General features: G+C 53.1%; 1 protein-coding gene across 1 annotated transcript; it reads left to right on the top strand.

Moving 5' to 3' along the window:
- The first annotated feature begins 576 nt into the window (after nucleotides 1-576).
- LOC102567878 (transcription factor CP2-like protein 1) lies at nucleotides 577-14,129 on the top strand. The gene is made up of 15 exons (XM_019482545.2): nucleotides 577-702; nucleotides 2,024-2,178; nucleotides 2,533-2,606; nucleotides 3,028-3,133; nucleotides 4,460-4,566; nucleotides 4,663-4,815; nucleotides 5,183-5,293; nucleotides 5,634-5,731; nucleotides 5,828-5,882; nucleotides 6,895-6,988; nucleotides 7,615-7,705; nucleotides 9,435-9,517; nucleotides 10,950-11,095; nucleotides 12,251-12,302; nucleotides 13,044-14,129. Exons 1-15 carry the CDS (start codon nucleotides 620-622, stop codon nucleotides 13,079-13,081), a joined length of 1,446 nt encoding a protein of 481 aa, XP_019338090.2. The 5' UTR covers nucleotides 577-619; the 3' UTR covers nucleotides 13,082-14,129.
- Nucleotides 14,130-15,174: the final 1,045 nt, after the last annotated feature.

Genomic DNA, 15,174 nt, shown 5'->3' with positions numbered 1-15,174 from the left:
GCCACAGGCTGGCCGGCTGAATCCCAGATGCACACTGTGTTTAGGGTAGACCACAGACCTCATGGGGACAGCAGCTGGCTTAGGGGAGGGCAAGAAGGGGAGACCCTTTCCTACATTGCTTTCTAGCTGCAATCGTTCACCACCACCACACTTTTTTTTGGTTGGGGGTTAACCCCCTCCTTCCCAGCCCCTGCAAGATCTCCTTGGGAAGTTGCCTTGAGTTGTTTTTCTGCTTGTGCCATCTCCCTCTGGGTCTCTGCTGCCCCAGGGCCACGGCCTGAAGTTAATCATTAGGGAAGAGGAGCCTGTCTCTGGCTCTCAGCATGTGTACGAGGCACCTGGCATGGTCCACTCTTGCCCCAGCAACAACTGCCCGTCTCTTGTACAATTCGGCACCGGGTAGCATCAGGAGAAAGGCTCCAGGTCCCTTCCCTCTCCTCCTACCACTCCCTCCCCACTCTACCTGTTCAGTCCTGTCTGGATGCCAGCCAATCCCAGAGTGCAGCTCCCTGCACACACCCACCAGGTAAGCATAAAGGCAGGTGCAAGGGGCTGCGTTCCACAGCCTTGCAGGACCTGCTCTCCGCTTGATCCCAGGATCCACCCATTCAGCCCGACCATGCTTTTCTGGCACAGCCAGCCCGAGCACTACTGGCCAGGTCCAGGGGAGATGTACCCGTGCTCTGGCAACAACCTGCTCAGGTAAGAAGCCCTCACACCACCCGCCTTGACCTTCTCCCAGGTGCCAGCCAGTGATGGGGTCCTGTTTCCCACAGTGCCAGTACCAGTGAGGTAAGTGTGAACCTGGATTCTACATGCCCAGCTCTGGGACATTGGCCCAGTTGTCCCCACCATGCCTCAGTTTCCCCTTCTGTGAAGCAGAGATGTCAATTCTTCTGTGAGATCCTGTCTCAGAAGGAGACAGGACTGTTATGAGAGTAGATACGCATGCACAGCTTCAGTGCTGGGGTCTCTGGGAAGCTACAGATATGCAAACGGGCTGGGGAGGGGGAACTACCTTGTAGCAGGGGCCTCTCTAAGGGGCAGGCTCCCCCTCTCCTACCTCTCTCTGCAGCAGGGGTCCCAAAGGATTCCTACCCATCTGTGACAATCCAGCTGGCAGATTCCAGCCCAGCAGGAGGGCAGGGCAGGGCACCAGTATGCTTTTCCCCAAAGCATCCCGGACCTGCCCAGCTGTCTTGGGCACAGTTGCTATGCATGCAGGTGACCTTATGCCACGCAGAGCCACAGCTAGGTTAGACATGGGGCCTTCTGGCTTCACAGATGCAGTGTGCATAAGGGCTGAGCACTCCCACACTACAGTGGAGGCTGGGACTTTGAGCCCTTCTGTGCCCCTCCTGAACCCCAGGAAGGGCCAGGATCACGGACTGAGCCTGTACCCTCCAGAACTGAATGCATGTGGTTTCATCTCCAGTGACACAGAGCACGCTGCCACCTCTTGGGCTTTGCCACTAGAGGGGAATAAAGTCATGTGGACTCCCCTAACCTCCCCACCCACCACTGCCCAAGTACCCACTATCTGCTCTGGGAGGCTGGAAGCAGAGCTTGGAAATTCCCAGCAGCCCCTTTCCCCCTCCCAGGAATCAAGGCAGAATCCTTCCCTAGTGGCTCCCAACCTAATGCAAAAGGGCAGAGGGACCCATGCTGGTTGGGGGACATGTCCACAACACTCGAGTGAAGTAGCCCAACCCTTCCTCCTAATTCTGCCCAGATAAGCACTCCTTGGGTGCTCAGGGCTACTGGGAGGGGAAACAAAGGCACAGGAACAAATCCATGCCGTGACTGAGGGGATGAGTTCAGGATGCTGACACTGCTGGGTTCCCAGGCCTGTGCTCAGTTCTTCAGGCTGTGCCCACTGTAGGGGACGGGGAAGGGAGACTCGTGCTCCCACCATCCACGCCTAGGATCAGTCCCTTCCACAGTGCTGGGAGGTGGGGTCCTGGAGTGGAAGCTGCCCCTCCTCCCCCAGCATCCCCAGAATATGCCCTCTCTTCTGCGGCAGGGAGCCCCTGGCACTGCCCTTTCTGAAGCAGGAGGAGCAGAACAACATCTCCACTTCAGCAGAGCTGCACTGCCCTGCTTTCCAGTATGTGCTCTGCGCCGCCACCTCACCTGCCATCAAGCAACATGAGGAGACCCTCACCTACCTGAACCAAGGTGAGTAATGTGGGTTGTGGTCAGGCATGGGTGGGGGGGTCCTGCATCTCCCTCTTCCTGCCCCTCGTGCAGAAGGCAATCATGGGTGCATGAGCACCCCTGTGGTGCTGGCTGTTCAAGCCAAGCCTGCCTGCATCCTTTCAAAGGGGATCACGAGTAGCCCAAGGGCCCAGAGGCCTTGAGCTGACTGCAGACTAGAGAAGAGTTTGGTGAAGACTTTCCCCCAGGGACCCTCCCCTCTGGCTCTGTGACTCATGCCCTACCTTTGCTCCCAGGAAAAGGCCCTTGCTCACCTGCATGGTGAGGAGTTCCCAGCCCTGGCTTCCTGGCTCAGCTCCATACTGTCTCTTCCAGGCCAGCCCTACGAGATCCGGCTGCTGTGCAACCCCAAGCTGGGAGACTTCTCTGAGTGCCGCAAGCTGCTGAAGGTGAGGAGGGAGGGAGCTGGGGAGTATCTGTTCCAGGTGGCATTGCATGATGGCTCTGCTTCAGTCTGGCTGTCTAGGAAAAAGCAGAAGTTATAAAACTAACACTTGGCAGGAGACCCTGAGAAGACAAATGGCACTACTGGGACAGGCAGAGGCTGGGCTCTGATCCACTGGATTTCCCACTGTTGTGGCCACATGCCACTGAGTTTTTCCTTCTTATACTTCCCCAGAGGCCACGTCCTCCCCAGCATGGCAAGGTGGCTGGCCTCAGTTGGGACTGCCACCGTTCCATCACCCACACACCTGCACAAAATGGCCTGTGCTGCAGTCTGGGGAGCCCTGTGGACCACATCCCAGGTGCCATACCAGTAGCTGAGGCTGGCACTGGATCCTGACAACATTGTCTCTCCTCCCGCCACAGAGCGTGGTGCGTGTGGTGTTCCACGACCGGCGTCTGCAGTACACAGAGCACCAGCAGCTGGAGGGCTGGAGGTGGAACCGCCCAGGTGACCGCATCTTGGATATTGGTGAGTCAGGCATCAGCTGAAGCAGGAAAGGGAGCAGGGGGCTGTGTCAATACAACAAAAACTGAATGGGGATCAGGTGGGGTACAGAGGCCCTTGTCTGGTATCACACAGCCTACAGGCAGCTTCCTCCCACTGCCCAAGAGCCAGGAGCGTTCACCTTGCATCGTAGAGTTAAGCCAGGATCCAGTCCATATATGCCATGATTTTAATTCTGGCTAACAACAGATGCTGCATTTACCCCTAGATAAGTTGTGCCTGTGTTTATCCCAGAAGAGAAATATCCCAGGATTGTCATGTGCATACATTACCCTTCTGATCAATGTTTAGTGAGTGGCTGGATGCACTGCCGCTTTTCTGTCATTTGATTCAATGAGGCTGTCCCAGGATAATTGTGCCCATGTACTTAGCTATACCCTAGGATAAACTAACATTTTATCTGGAAAACTTTAGTATTTATCCTGGGATAAAGGACATGGATGTCTGTACTCTTGCACTTTGTCACAGGATTAAAATGGCTCATCCCAGGATCAATGTGATGTCTGTTTGCAGCCTCTGAGATTTATCAAAGACCCTATGGGAGCTGTGGGTAGGGGAGGGCTGGGCTCCCCTGAGATAAGACAATGACCAGAACTGGCACTCGTGCGTAGCTGGGAATAGACTCTGGGGGCACAGAAAACCAGACTGGGTTTGTGTGACTTGGATCTGACTTGACTCCTGGTCCATCTTCTGCAGAATGTTTATGCCTCTGTCCAGGTAAAGGTGGATGAAAAGATGGGAGCTATGCAGCAACCAGAGCAGGTGGAGTAGCAAAAGTGCTGGGAATGCTGCCTTCAGCCCAGGAAAAGCTGTCTCTTCTTATGCTGAAGAAACCAGCAGTGGCATGACTACAGTGGTTTTAGCCTTGGAAGCCACTGGAGCACACAGGGCTGGGAGCCCGGACTCCTGGGTTCCATTCCTAGCTTGGGGAAGCAGCATGGTTTGGTGGCACTGCTGTGACCCTGGGGCAGGATGTTCCCCTTTCCCTACAGCCCAAATTGAGGCTGCAAAGCTAATTTGGGACTGCCTAGAAGTGCTGAGTGGCTGTGCTGTGGGAAAGGCCTGTGGGGTGATGGGGGGGTAAAACCAAGGCAGATGGCAGGAACCCCAAGTTACTGCATGGCAGGGGGCCAGGCAGGGAGGCTCCTGGCTACACACACCATATGCCCCTAAATGTTCTACCAAGGCACCTGCCCTGCACCCATCCCCTTGGTATCTGGGCTCCCTCTGCACCTTGCCTGCCTCTTCCTGGCACCAGCTCCACCTCAGTCTGCTGCCTGCTTCCCACAGATATCCCACTCTCTGTTGGCATGTTGGAGCCACACATCCACCCTACGCTGCTCAACACGGTGGAGTTCCTGTGGGACCCCACCAAGCGGACATCTGTCTTCGTCCAGGTAAGGGCAGGGGGGCCTGGCTGGAGGAGGATGGCTGGGGGATGGTCAGGCAGCTCCTCTGATTACCCCTCTCCCCCTTGTTCCCCCTCTGGGCAGGTTCACTGCATCAGTACTGAGTTCACACTACGCAAGAATGGGGGCGAGAAGGGCGTCCCCTTCCGCATCCAGGTGGATACATTCAAGGCCAATGACAAGGGCGAGCACATGGAGCACTTGCACTCGGCCAGCTGCCTTGTCAAGGTTTTCAAGGTAATCCCTGCCCCAGCCTGCTTCCTGTGCCCTGGGGGCAGGACAGAGGCAGCATCGACTAAGGAAACAACACCCCGGGCAGGTTTCCCACCCTGGATTTTAAAGCTAAGCCAAGCGGGGGGAACCCAGCCATCTGATTCTCTGTCCCTTGATATAAGTAGAGGCTATACCTCTCCTTTGCTTCTGGAGTCAGGAAGGGAACCCAGGAGTCCTGCCTCTCTCCCCCACCCTCCCCCCTGCATTCTAGCCACTAGACTAGAGGATGCTCCCTCCTGTCTGTCCATGGCACTCTGACATGTGTGTCTCCACCCCTGCTGGCACGGTGGTATGGAGAGTGGACTCAGGGTGGTATCTGCTTGCTTTACAGCCCAAGGGAGCGGACAGGAAGCAGAAAACTGATCGGGAGAAAATCGAGAAGCAGGGCCTGCAGGAGCGAGAGAAATACCAGCCATCCTACGAGAGCACTGTACTGACAGAGGTGGGGCCCAACCACTGCGATTTCAGAGGCAACCAAACTCTCTGCGTGGGGCAGTACTGTAGGGAGGAGGTCTCCAAAATTTTAGGGAAGTGAGAAATGGGAAAGAGCCATGCCAGGATCCTAAAGCTCTTGGGCTGTGAGATCTCTAGGACAGCCCATTAGCAAGCCACAGGCCCCACACACCCCAATGAGGCAGGTCTTCAACACTACAAATCCAGGAAGCAGATGCATGGAGTGGGCTATTAGGTCCCCTGCTCTTCCCCAGATGCAGCTGCATTTAGGTGATGCTGGAGAGCAGCAATCCACCCAGCCCCTGACCCTCTTCCTCTCCTATTTTCAGTGTGCCCCATGGCCAGAAGCTTCCAGCAGTCCCCACAGCCCTCCGACTACTCCCAGCCTGCCCTCTCCTCACACCTTCAAGCTGCTGACTCCTGAAAGGTAAGCTGGAGAGACCTCTTGGCCTCAGCAAGCACCCACCCTCCTGCAGGGCCTGCTAAGGAGGCTACATAAATGCACATCCCTTCTCCCCTGCAGGGCATGCTCCTCCCCCAGCTGTGCCTTGGACAGTCATGCAGAGAGCACAGCAGAGGTAAGTAAGCACCTAAGCACAGCTGCAGCTTGTGGGTTAACCCCCCTGCCCAGTGCTGGGTAAGGCTGCCCTCTGGTGGCAGGAAGGGGAGTGGATACGATACGGTCTAATTCCTTCCCCTGCCACTTACAGAGGATAGAAAGTTCTTCCCAAACAGCAATGTCACACAAGGCATTAGCCCCCTGTTTTGCAAGTGAGGAAACTGAGGCAGAGATTCGGTGACTCAGCCTGGCATGCAGTCAGGGGAGGGCAAGCTAGACAGAAAGCCCAGGAGTCCCGATTGCTCCTCCATCTCTAAGCACTGAAACCCAGTCCCTGGTTCTACCTCTGTGCCACATGAAGCTATCACCCATCCCAGTATCAACCAGGGGAAAGGCCCTGGGCTACAAGCAGTTTCAGCTAGACAGACTGTCACTGGGGGAGCAGACGCTCCTGCCCTGCTCCTGTTCCTTTCCTTTCTCGTGTCCTTGTAACAAGGTGTTTGGCACAATTCACAGATTTCACTGGAATCTGATAGGGCTGCACCATGAGCACTCCTGCTATGGCCTTGAACTTGCTGTCAACCTTAGCACCCCCACGCTCCTCTGAAGGACCTCTATGACACAGACTGTGCCTAGCAAGGGTATTGGGAAGGAAAACAGGGCCTGTCTGAGGGGCTAGGGCAGGATGGAGGGGCAGGTCCCTTGGCTTGGTGGCACCTCAGTCATGCATCTTGTGGTAGATCCAGCCCTGGGCTCCTGTCCCAGCTGGGACAGATGCAGGGGGCAATGACAAGTTGCTTGAGGTTACCAACATTACTCTCTCACTGCCTCTGCCTGTGGAGCTGAAGCCATCGCAGTAAGGTGAGAGGCAGCCTCCACCACTGCTCCCTCAGGGACAAGGCAAGCCCTGGGCTGATGCTTGCTGGTTGAGCACCCATAAACTCATGCCATGTGCTTCAGGCCAATCCCATGTTCTTCCAACCCACTCCCCAGACATCAGGCTTGTGCTCTTCTCTGCCCACCCTCTGCAGGCTCTCAGCCCCTGCGCCTCCATCCTGGAAACCCAGCAGTGGCTGCACAGAAACCGATTTTCGGGCTACTGCCGGATGTTGGCTAATTTCACAGGTGAGGTCTTGCTCCCTGGCCTCTGGGGCCAATGAGATGAAGAGGGACAGAAGTGAGGGAGGAGGATTTCATAGCTCTGACTGTCCCAGCACTGGGAAGGTTGGAGGCTGAGGTTTGGTTTGAGCTACACAGGTCTGGGCCTGTGCTAAGGAGATGCTTTCACTTGCCTGTCCCAGAGAGGTGCTGAGATGCATGGATGAAACCCAGCTAACTTGAAGCCTAGAGCAGGCCCTGATGCAGGGAGGGATGGGGTAGAGTTCTGGCCCCTGTGGACCCCAGCACTGGCACATCCCAGACACTAACCCCTGATTATAAACGGGATGTGGTGCAGCCACCCCTCAGCAGGATCCATCCTTGCCTGCTGCCCTGGATACCATAGTGAACTGATACAGGGGGTAGGCCCATGCTGCTGGGTATGTTGGATTGGTATCTTCAGCCCCCATGGACCTGGTGCTCCTCTTCAGGCCCTCTCTCTGCTCCCAGCAATAAACAGCCCCATGTGTCCACTTCAATTCCAGCTAGGAGGAGGCTTCCCTCCTCAAGGCAGGTGCCCTAGGAAGTCCCCTGGTGTTGCTCTGCATAGGGATTTGGAGGGGCCACACCTGTCCTCCTTCCCTCCCTCCCAGGAGCAGACCTCCTGAAGCTCTCCCGCAGTGACCTCATCCAGATATGTGGAGCGGCCGACGGCATCCGGCTCTCCAACACCCTGAAAGCCAGGTGGGTCAGAGAGGCTGTGGGGAGGCACTCAAGGCTAAGGAGAAGCCTGGGGGCTAGTGGGGGGGGGGGGTGTCCTACACTGACTGCTCAGGCAGATCCAAGGTCCCTTTGTCATTTGTACTGGGGTCGTAGTGAGGAACCTCAGTTATGGTGCAGCACTGCATCATGCTAGGTGCTGCAGAAAGACTGCTCCTGCCTCATTCACCTGGGCAATCCCTTTGAAGCAAATAAAAGCTTTGCTTTTAGGATATATAATGCCAATCCTATGCTCTTCATAGCTTAGAATTGACTCAAGAGAGGCTCAGGCTCCCTATCAGTTGAGCTGCTTGGGGAATACAGGTAACACAAGCAGAAGCTCTGATTTCAGGGAGTAGCCCATGATTTTGGAGTGGGGAAGCAGACTGGATCCCCTTCAAAGGCCCAGTTCTCAGAGGGTGGGGTCTGAGCCCTGAACTTCAGGCCCCTTTAAAGAAATCCCAAGTTAGCCTCAAGCATCACCAAAGGCTTCTGTAAAAATCTTGGCCTGCATTCCCAGGCAGAGATGTGGTGGGCTGCTGTGCTGGCCAGGGCAGGAGCGCGGGAATGTGGGATGGATTAGCTCTGCTGGGCCTGCCAGTGATCAGGGACAGCTGGCTCCACTCCCAACCAGTGCAGGACCAGCCCCTGCTGCACTAACCAGTGGTCTGTCAGGTCTATTCTAAACATGCCAAGCATCAGGGCTGTTGCCACCCCGTTCCCTAGGCAGACATTCCCCCCTCCTCCCAGACTGCACTCTCAGGGCTCTGTCTCTTGTTGTTCAGCCTGCACTGTAGCCCCTTTTTCAGGTCTGGCATGTACCATCTCCTCCCCTCACTCCATCTGACAGACGATCTCCCGTTTCCACCTCCCACACCCCCTCCCCAGTATCACAACCTGCTGCCTGCTCATTCTGGCTAGGCAGGAGTCCTCCTTTCATAGGGAAAAACCTGCCTCACTGAAGACAAATTCTTTACTCCCCCATCAACCTGCCCTGCCTGGATCATGCTGAGCAGATCGATTCCAGCTTAAGTGGATCGCTACCAGCTTCAGGCATGTATGTTTGGAGGTTAGGAACCATCTCTGCATCCCAATGAGATGAAGGAGGGTGGCTGTGCATTTCAAACCACTGCAACTCTGCCCTCTAAGACCTGTAGCGCTGTGTCTCCATTCACCCAGCTGCAAGATGGGGATAACAACTTGCCCGTGAGCTTTCTGGGGCAGGGTCTGCCTGGCTCTGAGTCTGTGCACTGCCCAGCACACAGGGACCCTGATTCAGTCAAGATGCTCCTGTTAATGACAGCCCAAGGCGGATCCTGCCCTACAAGAGAAGAGAAGGGAGATGATGACAGGTGCTGTTGGTGGGTGAATGGGATCCAGCCAGCAGGGGGTGCCTTCCACTTGCAGCCACACTGATTCGGTACAATTAGGCTCATAAGCAGGGATCCTGGTTTTCTCCGATTTAAAAAAATCCCCAATTTTTGGTTAAAAGTAACCCCGAATCCACATTTTTCCATGATTTAAATTAAACACTACTAATATATAGATATATACATAGTGATGTTTCATTATAATCATGGCAAAATGTAGATTTGGGGTTACTTTTTTTAACCAAAAATTGGGGATTTTTTTTTAAATCAGAGAAAACCAGGATCCCTGCTCATAAGTTATAACCAGAGAAGCTTGAGTTAAGGTGCTTTTGTCCCCTCTGTAGGTGCGTGCGCCCTCGGTTAACCCTGTACATCTCCAGAGAGCCCCAGACCAGTGGAGGGGAGAGCCCTGAGGAGTCACATTCAGGTAAGACAAGAGACTGGGCAGGTGAGTGGCAGGCCAAAGAACCTGGATTAGGTCATCTGGGGATGAGGGGCTGAGTTTGGCTAAGCTTGGGTGGGGGACAAACCTAGAAGCAGATCCAGGATTTTGCAAAGGTGGGCCTGGGAGTAGTGACTGGTGCTGCAGGGATGGGTCTCCCCCATCCCCCCTAGCTGGAGTGAACAGACTGCACCACGGGAGCAGCAGCTGGGGACTTTTTACTTAAGTCCCCAAAGCAAGAAAGAATAACTCCCCAACACGCACACTTCCCCTCCCTGCTCAGAGGCACATCCCTTCCCCTGCATGCCGCTGCCACTATCTGAGGGAGGAGGGGAGCTACAGAGCTACTCCACCAGGGCTGCACAGGGGTCCTGGCTCAGCAAAGAAAGTGACAGGAGTGGAAGGGGGAGAATGGGAGGGAATATGGCTCTGAGCACAGAAGGAGAAGAGAGGGGGAGAATTCTTACCTGCTTTGGGGATTTAAAGTCCTCAGCTGTTGCTCCTGCTGCATGGTCAGAAAGTGGGGTGCAGCCATGTTGCTGCAACCTCTCTGGATCCACTCCTGGACAGACCCATGCATGGATCATAGCTCTGTTTCTAACACGCCCTGCAGTGTCTGTGTGTAACTCCCCCAGTCTGGGCCTCTGGCTCAGCACCCAATCCAAGCTCCAGTGAAGCCAGGAAGTCTTTCCACTAGCTTGGAGCTGCAGTGCTATCTGGGGATAAAGTATGTGCATACCAGCAGCCCATAGGAGAAGGTGATGGCACAGCCAAGAGACATGGATAAGGGGACAGGAGGGATGGGTACCCTGGTGTATCATTTGCTTAGGGGCCACTGGAGGCTTCACTTCAAGGCATGGACTCTGCAGAAGGGGGGAGGGGGGGGAAGGGAGCACCTCCAGATTTGGCCCCAACTCTAGGAAAACCTGCTTACACCAGTGGTGCATCTGGAGCTTTGCAGAGATCCATGGACATGAAGGGACCCTCCTCTAAGATGAATTTGCTGCTCCATCTTTCTGTTGTCCTTTCCTTCTGAGCATCCTCAGAAGCAGAGCAAGCCACAAGTTGCACGGAGCCCATTGAGGACTTTGCTGTCAATTTTCCATAGAAGGGCCTCAGGTACTACGGGGATGGGCAGCAGCCTGCTGCCAGCCTATCTCCCCCAAGCAGAGGACCTAGTGCTTAACTTGCAATCAAGCTGTAGGCAGTTCCAATAAGATTGGTTAGAGGCTGCCTTGTCTCTGGGCAGCAGGAGATCCTTGCACATATGAGTGAGGGCAGCCCTAGAGCCTATATTTGAATTCAGGAGCATATGGACAGAGCCTTCCCAGTGGGCTTAGCTGCCCATAGAAAGCTCCTAGGAGGGAAATGCCAGCAAGATCTTACTAGCTTTTTGGGGGTGTTTCCTTGGAAACAGCTGTTTACCAGGAGGTGTACCTGGAGGAGCTCACAGCGATGGAACTGACCAATAAACTGGCAGAGCTGCTTAGCCTCCCAGCCAATCAGATCCGGCAGGTATCCAAGCAGGGGCCTACAGGCATTCTCATCCTCATCAATGACCTGGTAAGGGGCCTTGGCTCTGGGGCTCTGCTTCCCCCCTCCAGTCCCATCCCTGCTTGGGCAAAACGGTTCAGGGTGGATCGATCATTCAGTACAAGATCACTCCCTTACCCTGGGATGAAGGGCTAAGGCTGCAGGCAGGCAGGCAGGCTGCTCGGCCAGGCAAAGGAAGTGGGGCAAGGCTTCTTGGGGTAGCCATCTCTGTGCCCTGCTGGTTCTGTGCATGAGGATAGTACCTACCGAGGTAACGTATACTAAACCTCCTGCTTAGCCATTGGAGTGGTATGGTCTTGGCTTTAAACCCACTTTATGGAAACGAGAGACTCTTCCCTAGCTTGCCCCTGGGGCCTTATGGCTGAGGGCAAGCAAAACTTGGGGGCATCTGAACCCCAAGCCTCTGGGCTTGGGTTGGCAAGTAGGATGCCCACCAAAGGTTTTGGAAACATCTGAAGCTTCAGATGGGGGTGGAGGATGTTTGCCGGTAGTAGGGCCACTTACGGTTCTGGACTGACTCTTGGATTTGGAGTTTGTTTTGGCTGATTTGGCTCAGAGTACAGAAAATGTAATAATAATAAAAAAATCTCCTGGACTGCCCCCATCACATTACATTGAGTGCCCTGCCTTTTGCAACCTAGAAACACTGAACTGGGACTCTGGACACCTGGGTTTTATCCCCACACCTCTGCCACCAGTTTGTGGGGAGCTCACGAGCAAACTGCTGCTCCTCTCCCCGCCTCAGTTTCTCCCATCTGAAAAGCAAGGTTAATAATGCTTTGCAGAGGAGAATCTTCACAAAAAGAGGCTGGACTGGCCTTTGTATGGGATTTGTATGGTTGAGGAATAGCAGGCCTTGCACTAGTGCACGAATTGGATTAGATGCCCCTCACATCCCCTTCCATTCTGCAAAAAAAACTTTTTGAGACCTGCTCAAAAATGAAATGCAGTATGTAGAAGAGCCAGGCAGTATGATAGGATCATCTTGCTGGCCTCCACGGTGCTTCCAGCTGTCATACAGATGACCCAAAAGCAATGCTTTCCCCACCATCCACCAAACACTCATGCCTCTCCCTGGTGTGAGCAGCTCTGAAGATAGAGCAACTGACTCGCTCCCTCACAAATTCTAACCTTGACTCCTTCCTTCCCTGTGGGGCTGCACAGATGATCAGAAACCTGCCAGATGAATCCTGCTTCATAGCAGCTGTCACCAAAGGTAAGATGACTTCCCAGCCCTGCCCTTTTCTCTGGGAAATCAAGGCAGCAGAAGAAAGTCCCTGAAGGGAAACTCTGGCCCATGGTCAGTTGCATTGTCCATGCACTGAATGATACTGGAAGTGGGGAGTGACAGTGATCTGTTCACTGGTAGAAGAAAAATGAAAGGACGCACGAGGCAGAAGGCAGTGGGGTTGGGCGGGGAATTTCTCTGATGAAGAATCTGCAGCAGTTCCAACCCCCGCCCGTGCCCCCCCCTCATCCCTAATTTATTTTAAACTCACTGCTTGACTTGAAATGCAGCCCCTTCTGGGGTGGTGGTGGGGGAAGCCCCAAGGTGGCACACAGCACCATCTGTTGAGGAGGGAAGAGGCAGTTTTGGGGGTGCAGCCATTATTGCTAGGAAATGCCTTTGCATTTCATTGTTATAATGGTCTTTGCTCCGCAAGATGTTCAGGAGATGAGCGAGCCAGCCCGTCCCCCGTGACGCTCTATTAAAGCAAATGAAGCCATCACTCGGCAAGTGTCTTCTAACATTAATTATCCAGGCGTCTAGCCAGTTTCTTACCTCCAGGTTCTCATGCAGTGACACACTGCCTCTGCCAGCATCCTCCTGCGTTGTGCCCTAACATGCAGCTCAGAGTTGCCTACTCTAATGCACTGAGACGGTGTCTCGCAAGCTGAATGAGGGAAACATTAGGACTTCAGTTCAAGTGTTGCACATGTGTTTTTCCTCTCTCAGTGCAGGCCCCAGAAGGCTACCACTTAATACTGAGATAAGCTTAGTCACCTGGGATGTGACAGGCTGGAGAAGTGCACTGATAGCAGCAGGTGCCAAATCACTGTCTGGGATGAAGAGACTACCGCGAGGTTCTCCTACCACACCATCTATCTCCTCCTAGTGCGGGAAGGAAGCTAGGCCAAGGCAGCTGCAGTTCAAAGCTGTGTTTACGAAGCACCCCGACCCCATGTTTAAAAACAGACGCTGTTCTCTGCTTTCCATGCCTTTAGTTGATAGTGTGGATGGATGTTTTTATACTGGTATTCAATACTGCACCTTCAGCCAAAGGCCTCCCATGAAGAGACTGGTGATAGGGACTAGCTCACCTCCCTGGATAAAGGTTCAAATTCATCCCCTGGCAATAAGAACTAATTAATCACTGGTAGCCTGTGTGCACTGAGTCTGTTGGGAGTCCATTGCTTTCCCAATACGTGTGTCAACATTGCCGATTATAGCAGCCAGTTAGTCTGAAGAGACTGAGATTTTAAACTCCTTGGGGTGGCAATAGTATCTCCGTTTGTACAGCACCTAGCACCATGGGGGTCATCCTGAATGATGAGGGCACAAATAAGAGCAGGAGGATTGAATGGGCCACAGACTGGACTAGGAGAAGCATGGGGATAGTTATGGGCAAGCTTGGACTGCTGCCAACAGTGCTATACTTGGTCTTTGAGCAGAGGGATTCTGGGTAGGATTTCCCAAGCAGCTAATCAGAGTTAGGCACTCAGCTCCCAAAGAACTGGGTGCCTAAATCCTTTTGGATCCTGTGATAAACTGCAATCTGCAATGCAACTTGTCATTTAAAATATTCCCCTCAATGCCACTCCCTTCTTCCCTCCCCCTTCCCCCCTGCCAAAAATAAATAAATAAATAAATAAATAAATAACCCTATTAACCTTAGTCCAAGGTCACTGGGCTTTCTCAAATGCTGTATGGTCTGTTAGTATTATCAGTGAAAACTAAGTGTATTCTTTTTTTCAGGATTCTATTTATATGTGGATGTTGTATTGTCTAATCCTTTTTCTATTAAAAAAAATCAGAGCTGAAGCTTTGGTGTATACCTTCTGCTATGGGTTAGGGGGTTTTTATGGCATTTCAATTGCTTCTCTGCATCACCAAGCAGGGACAGCTCTTAGTGATTAAACTAATCACCACTGACTATTTTTAGGCCAAGCATGCATACGTATGCATAAGGAGCCCATGGTGCTCTGACATTGGATTGGCTTGTCGCTCACAACTCCTCCTATGGAGCCTGGGACCTATGAGAGGAGAGTCAGGCTGCTGCTGAGTACTTAAGCCCCCAGTTCTGTAAATGGATCCATACAGACAGAGCCAGGCCCCTGTGTGAGGCCCAGTGGAAATGTCTTATAGTGATATGAATGACAGACGCAGAGATTAAAGCATTCCCACATGACAGACATAGAACCTCCTGCGCCATTACATCCAGTCCCTTGCAGCCACTTCATTCAGTTCTATTCACAAATGTATCAGCCTCCAGTTGTTAATACTCTTACCACTACTATTCCTATTAAATCCCATGGCTGACTGGAGAACGTGATCCAAAAAGCTACTGAATTCTTAGTCTTATTCTGAATGGAGGTGCCATTCACATCCAAGGCAAGTGGGAAGAGTGAGATAGGGGTTAGGTAGGAAAATGTTACTAATCTTAGGCCTTCGGGTCAAATTTTCAACCTTGGTTCTTCAGACAAAAAGATCCCTGTGTCCTTTTATACTAGTTTTATTTTAAGGTATACTGATACACAATTAAAAAAAATACTCAGGCCTCCCTCATAACCCGTCATTGCAACAATCACATTGGCATTTAGAAGAGGAACAAGTGCTTAGAAGTGGTTGTGTTTACTTCCTCCAGGGAGGAAAACAGGTCCTGGAAGGAAGGTGTACAGGGTAGTTAGTGCTGCATTGCCAAACATCCACATACCATCACATGTGCCCATGTCAACATCCTTTCACGTCTGAAGGTTCAGGTACTTTGCTTGCAGGAGTCAGAGCAGAGATGGGGTGCTGATGTGGCACTGGTAGGCACAAGTTTCTTCAGAAGTTGACCTTTCACTTACAAGGATCTAGCACAGTG

The sequence above is a fragment of the Alligator mississippiensis genome, chromosome 4 (assembly GCF_030867095.1).
Source record: "Alligator mississippiensis isolate rAllMis1 chromosome 4, rAllMis1, whole genome shotgun sequence".
NCBI classification, from domain to species: domain Eukaryota; kingdom Metazoa; phylum Chordata; order Crocodylia; family Alligatoridae; genus Alligator; species Alligator mississippiensis.
The sequence above is the reverse complement of the archived record's forward strand: the minus strand, read 5'-3'. Positions and strand labels throughout refer to the sequence as shown.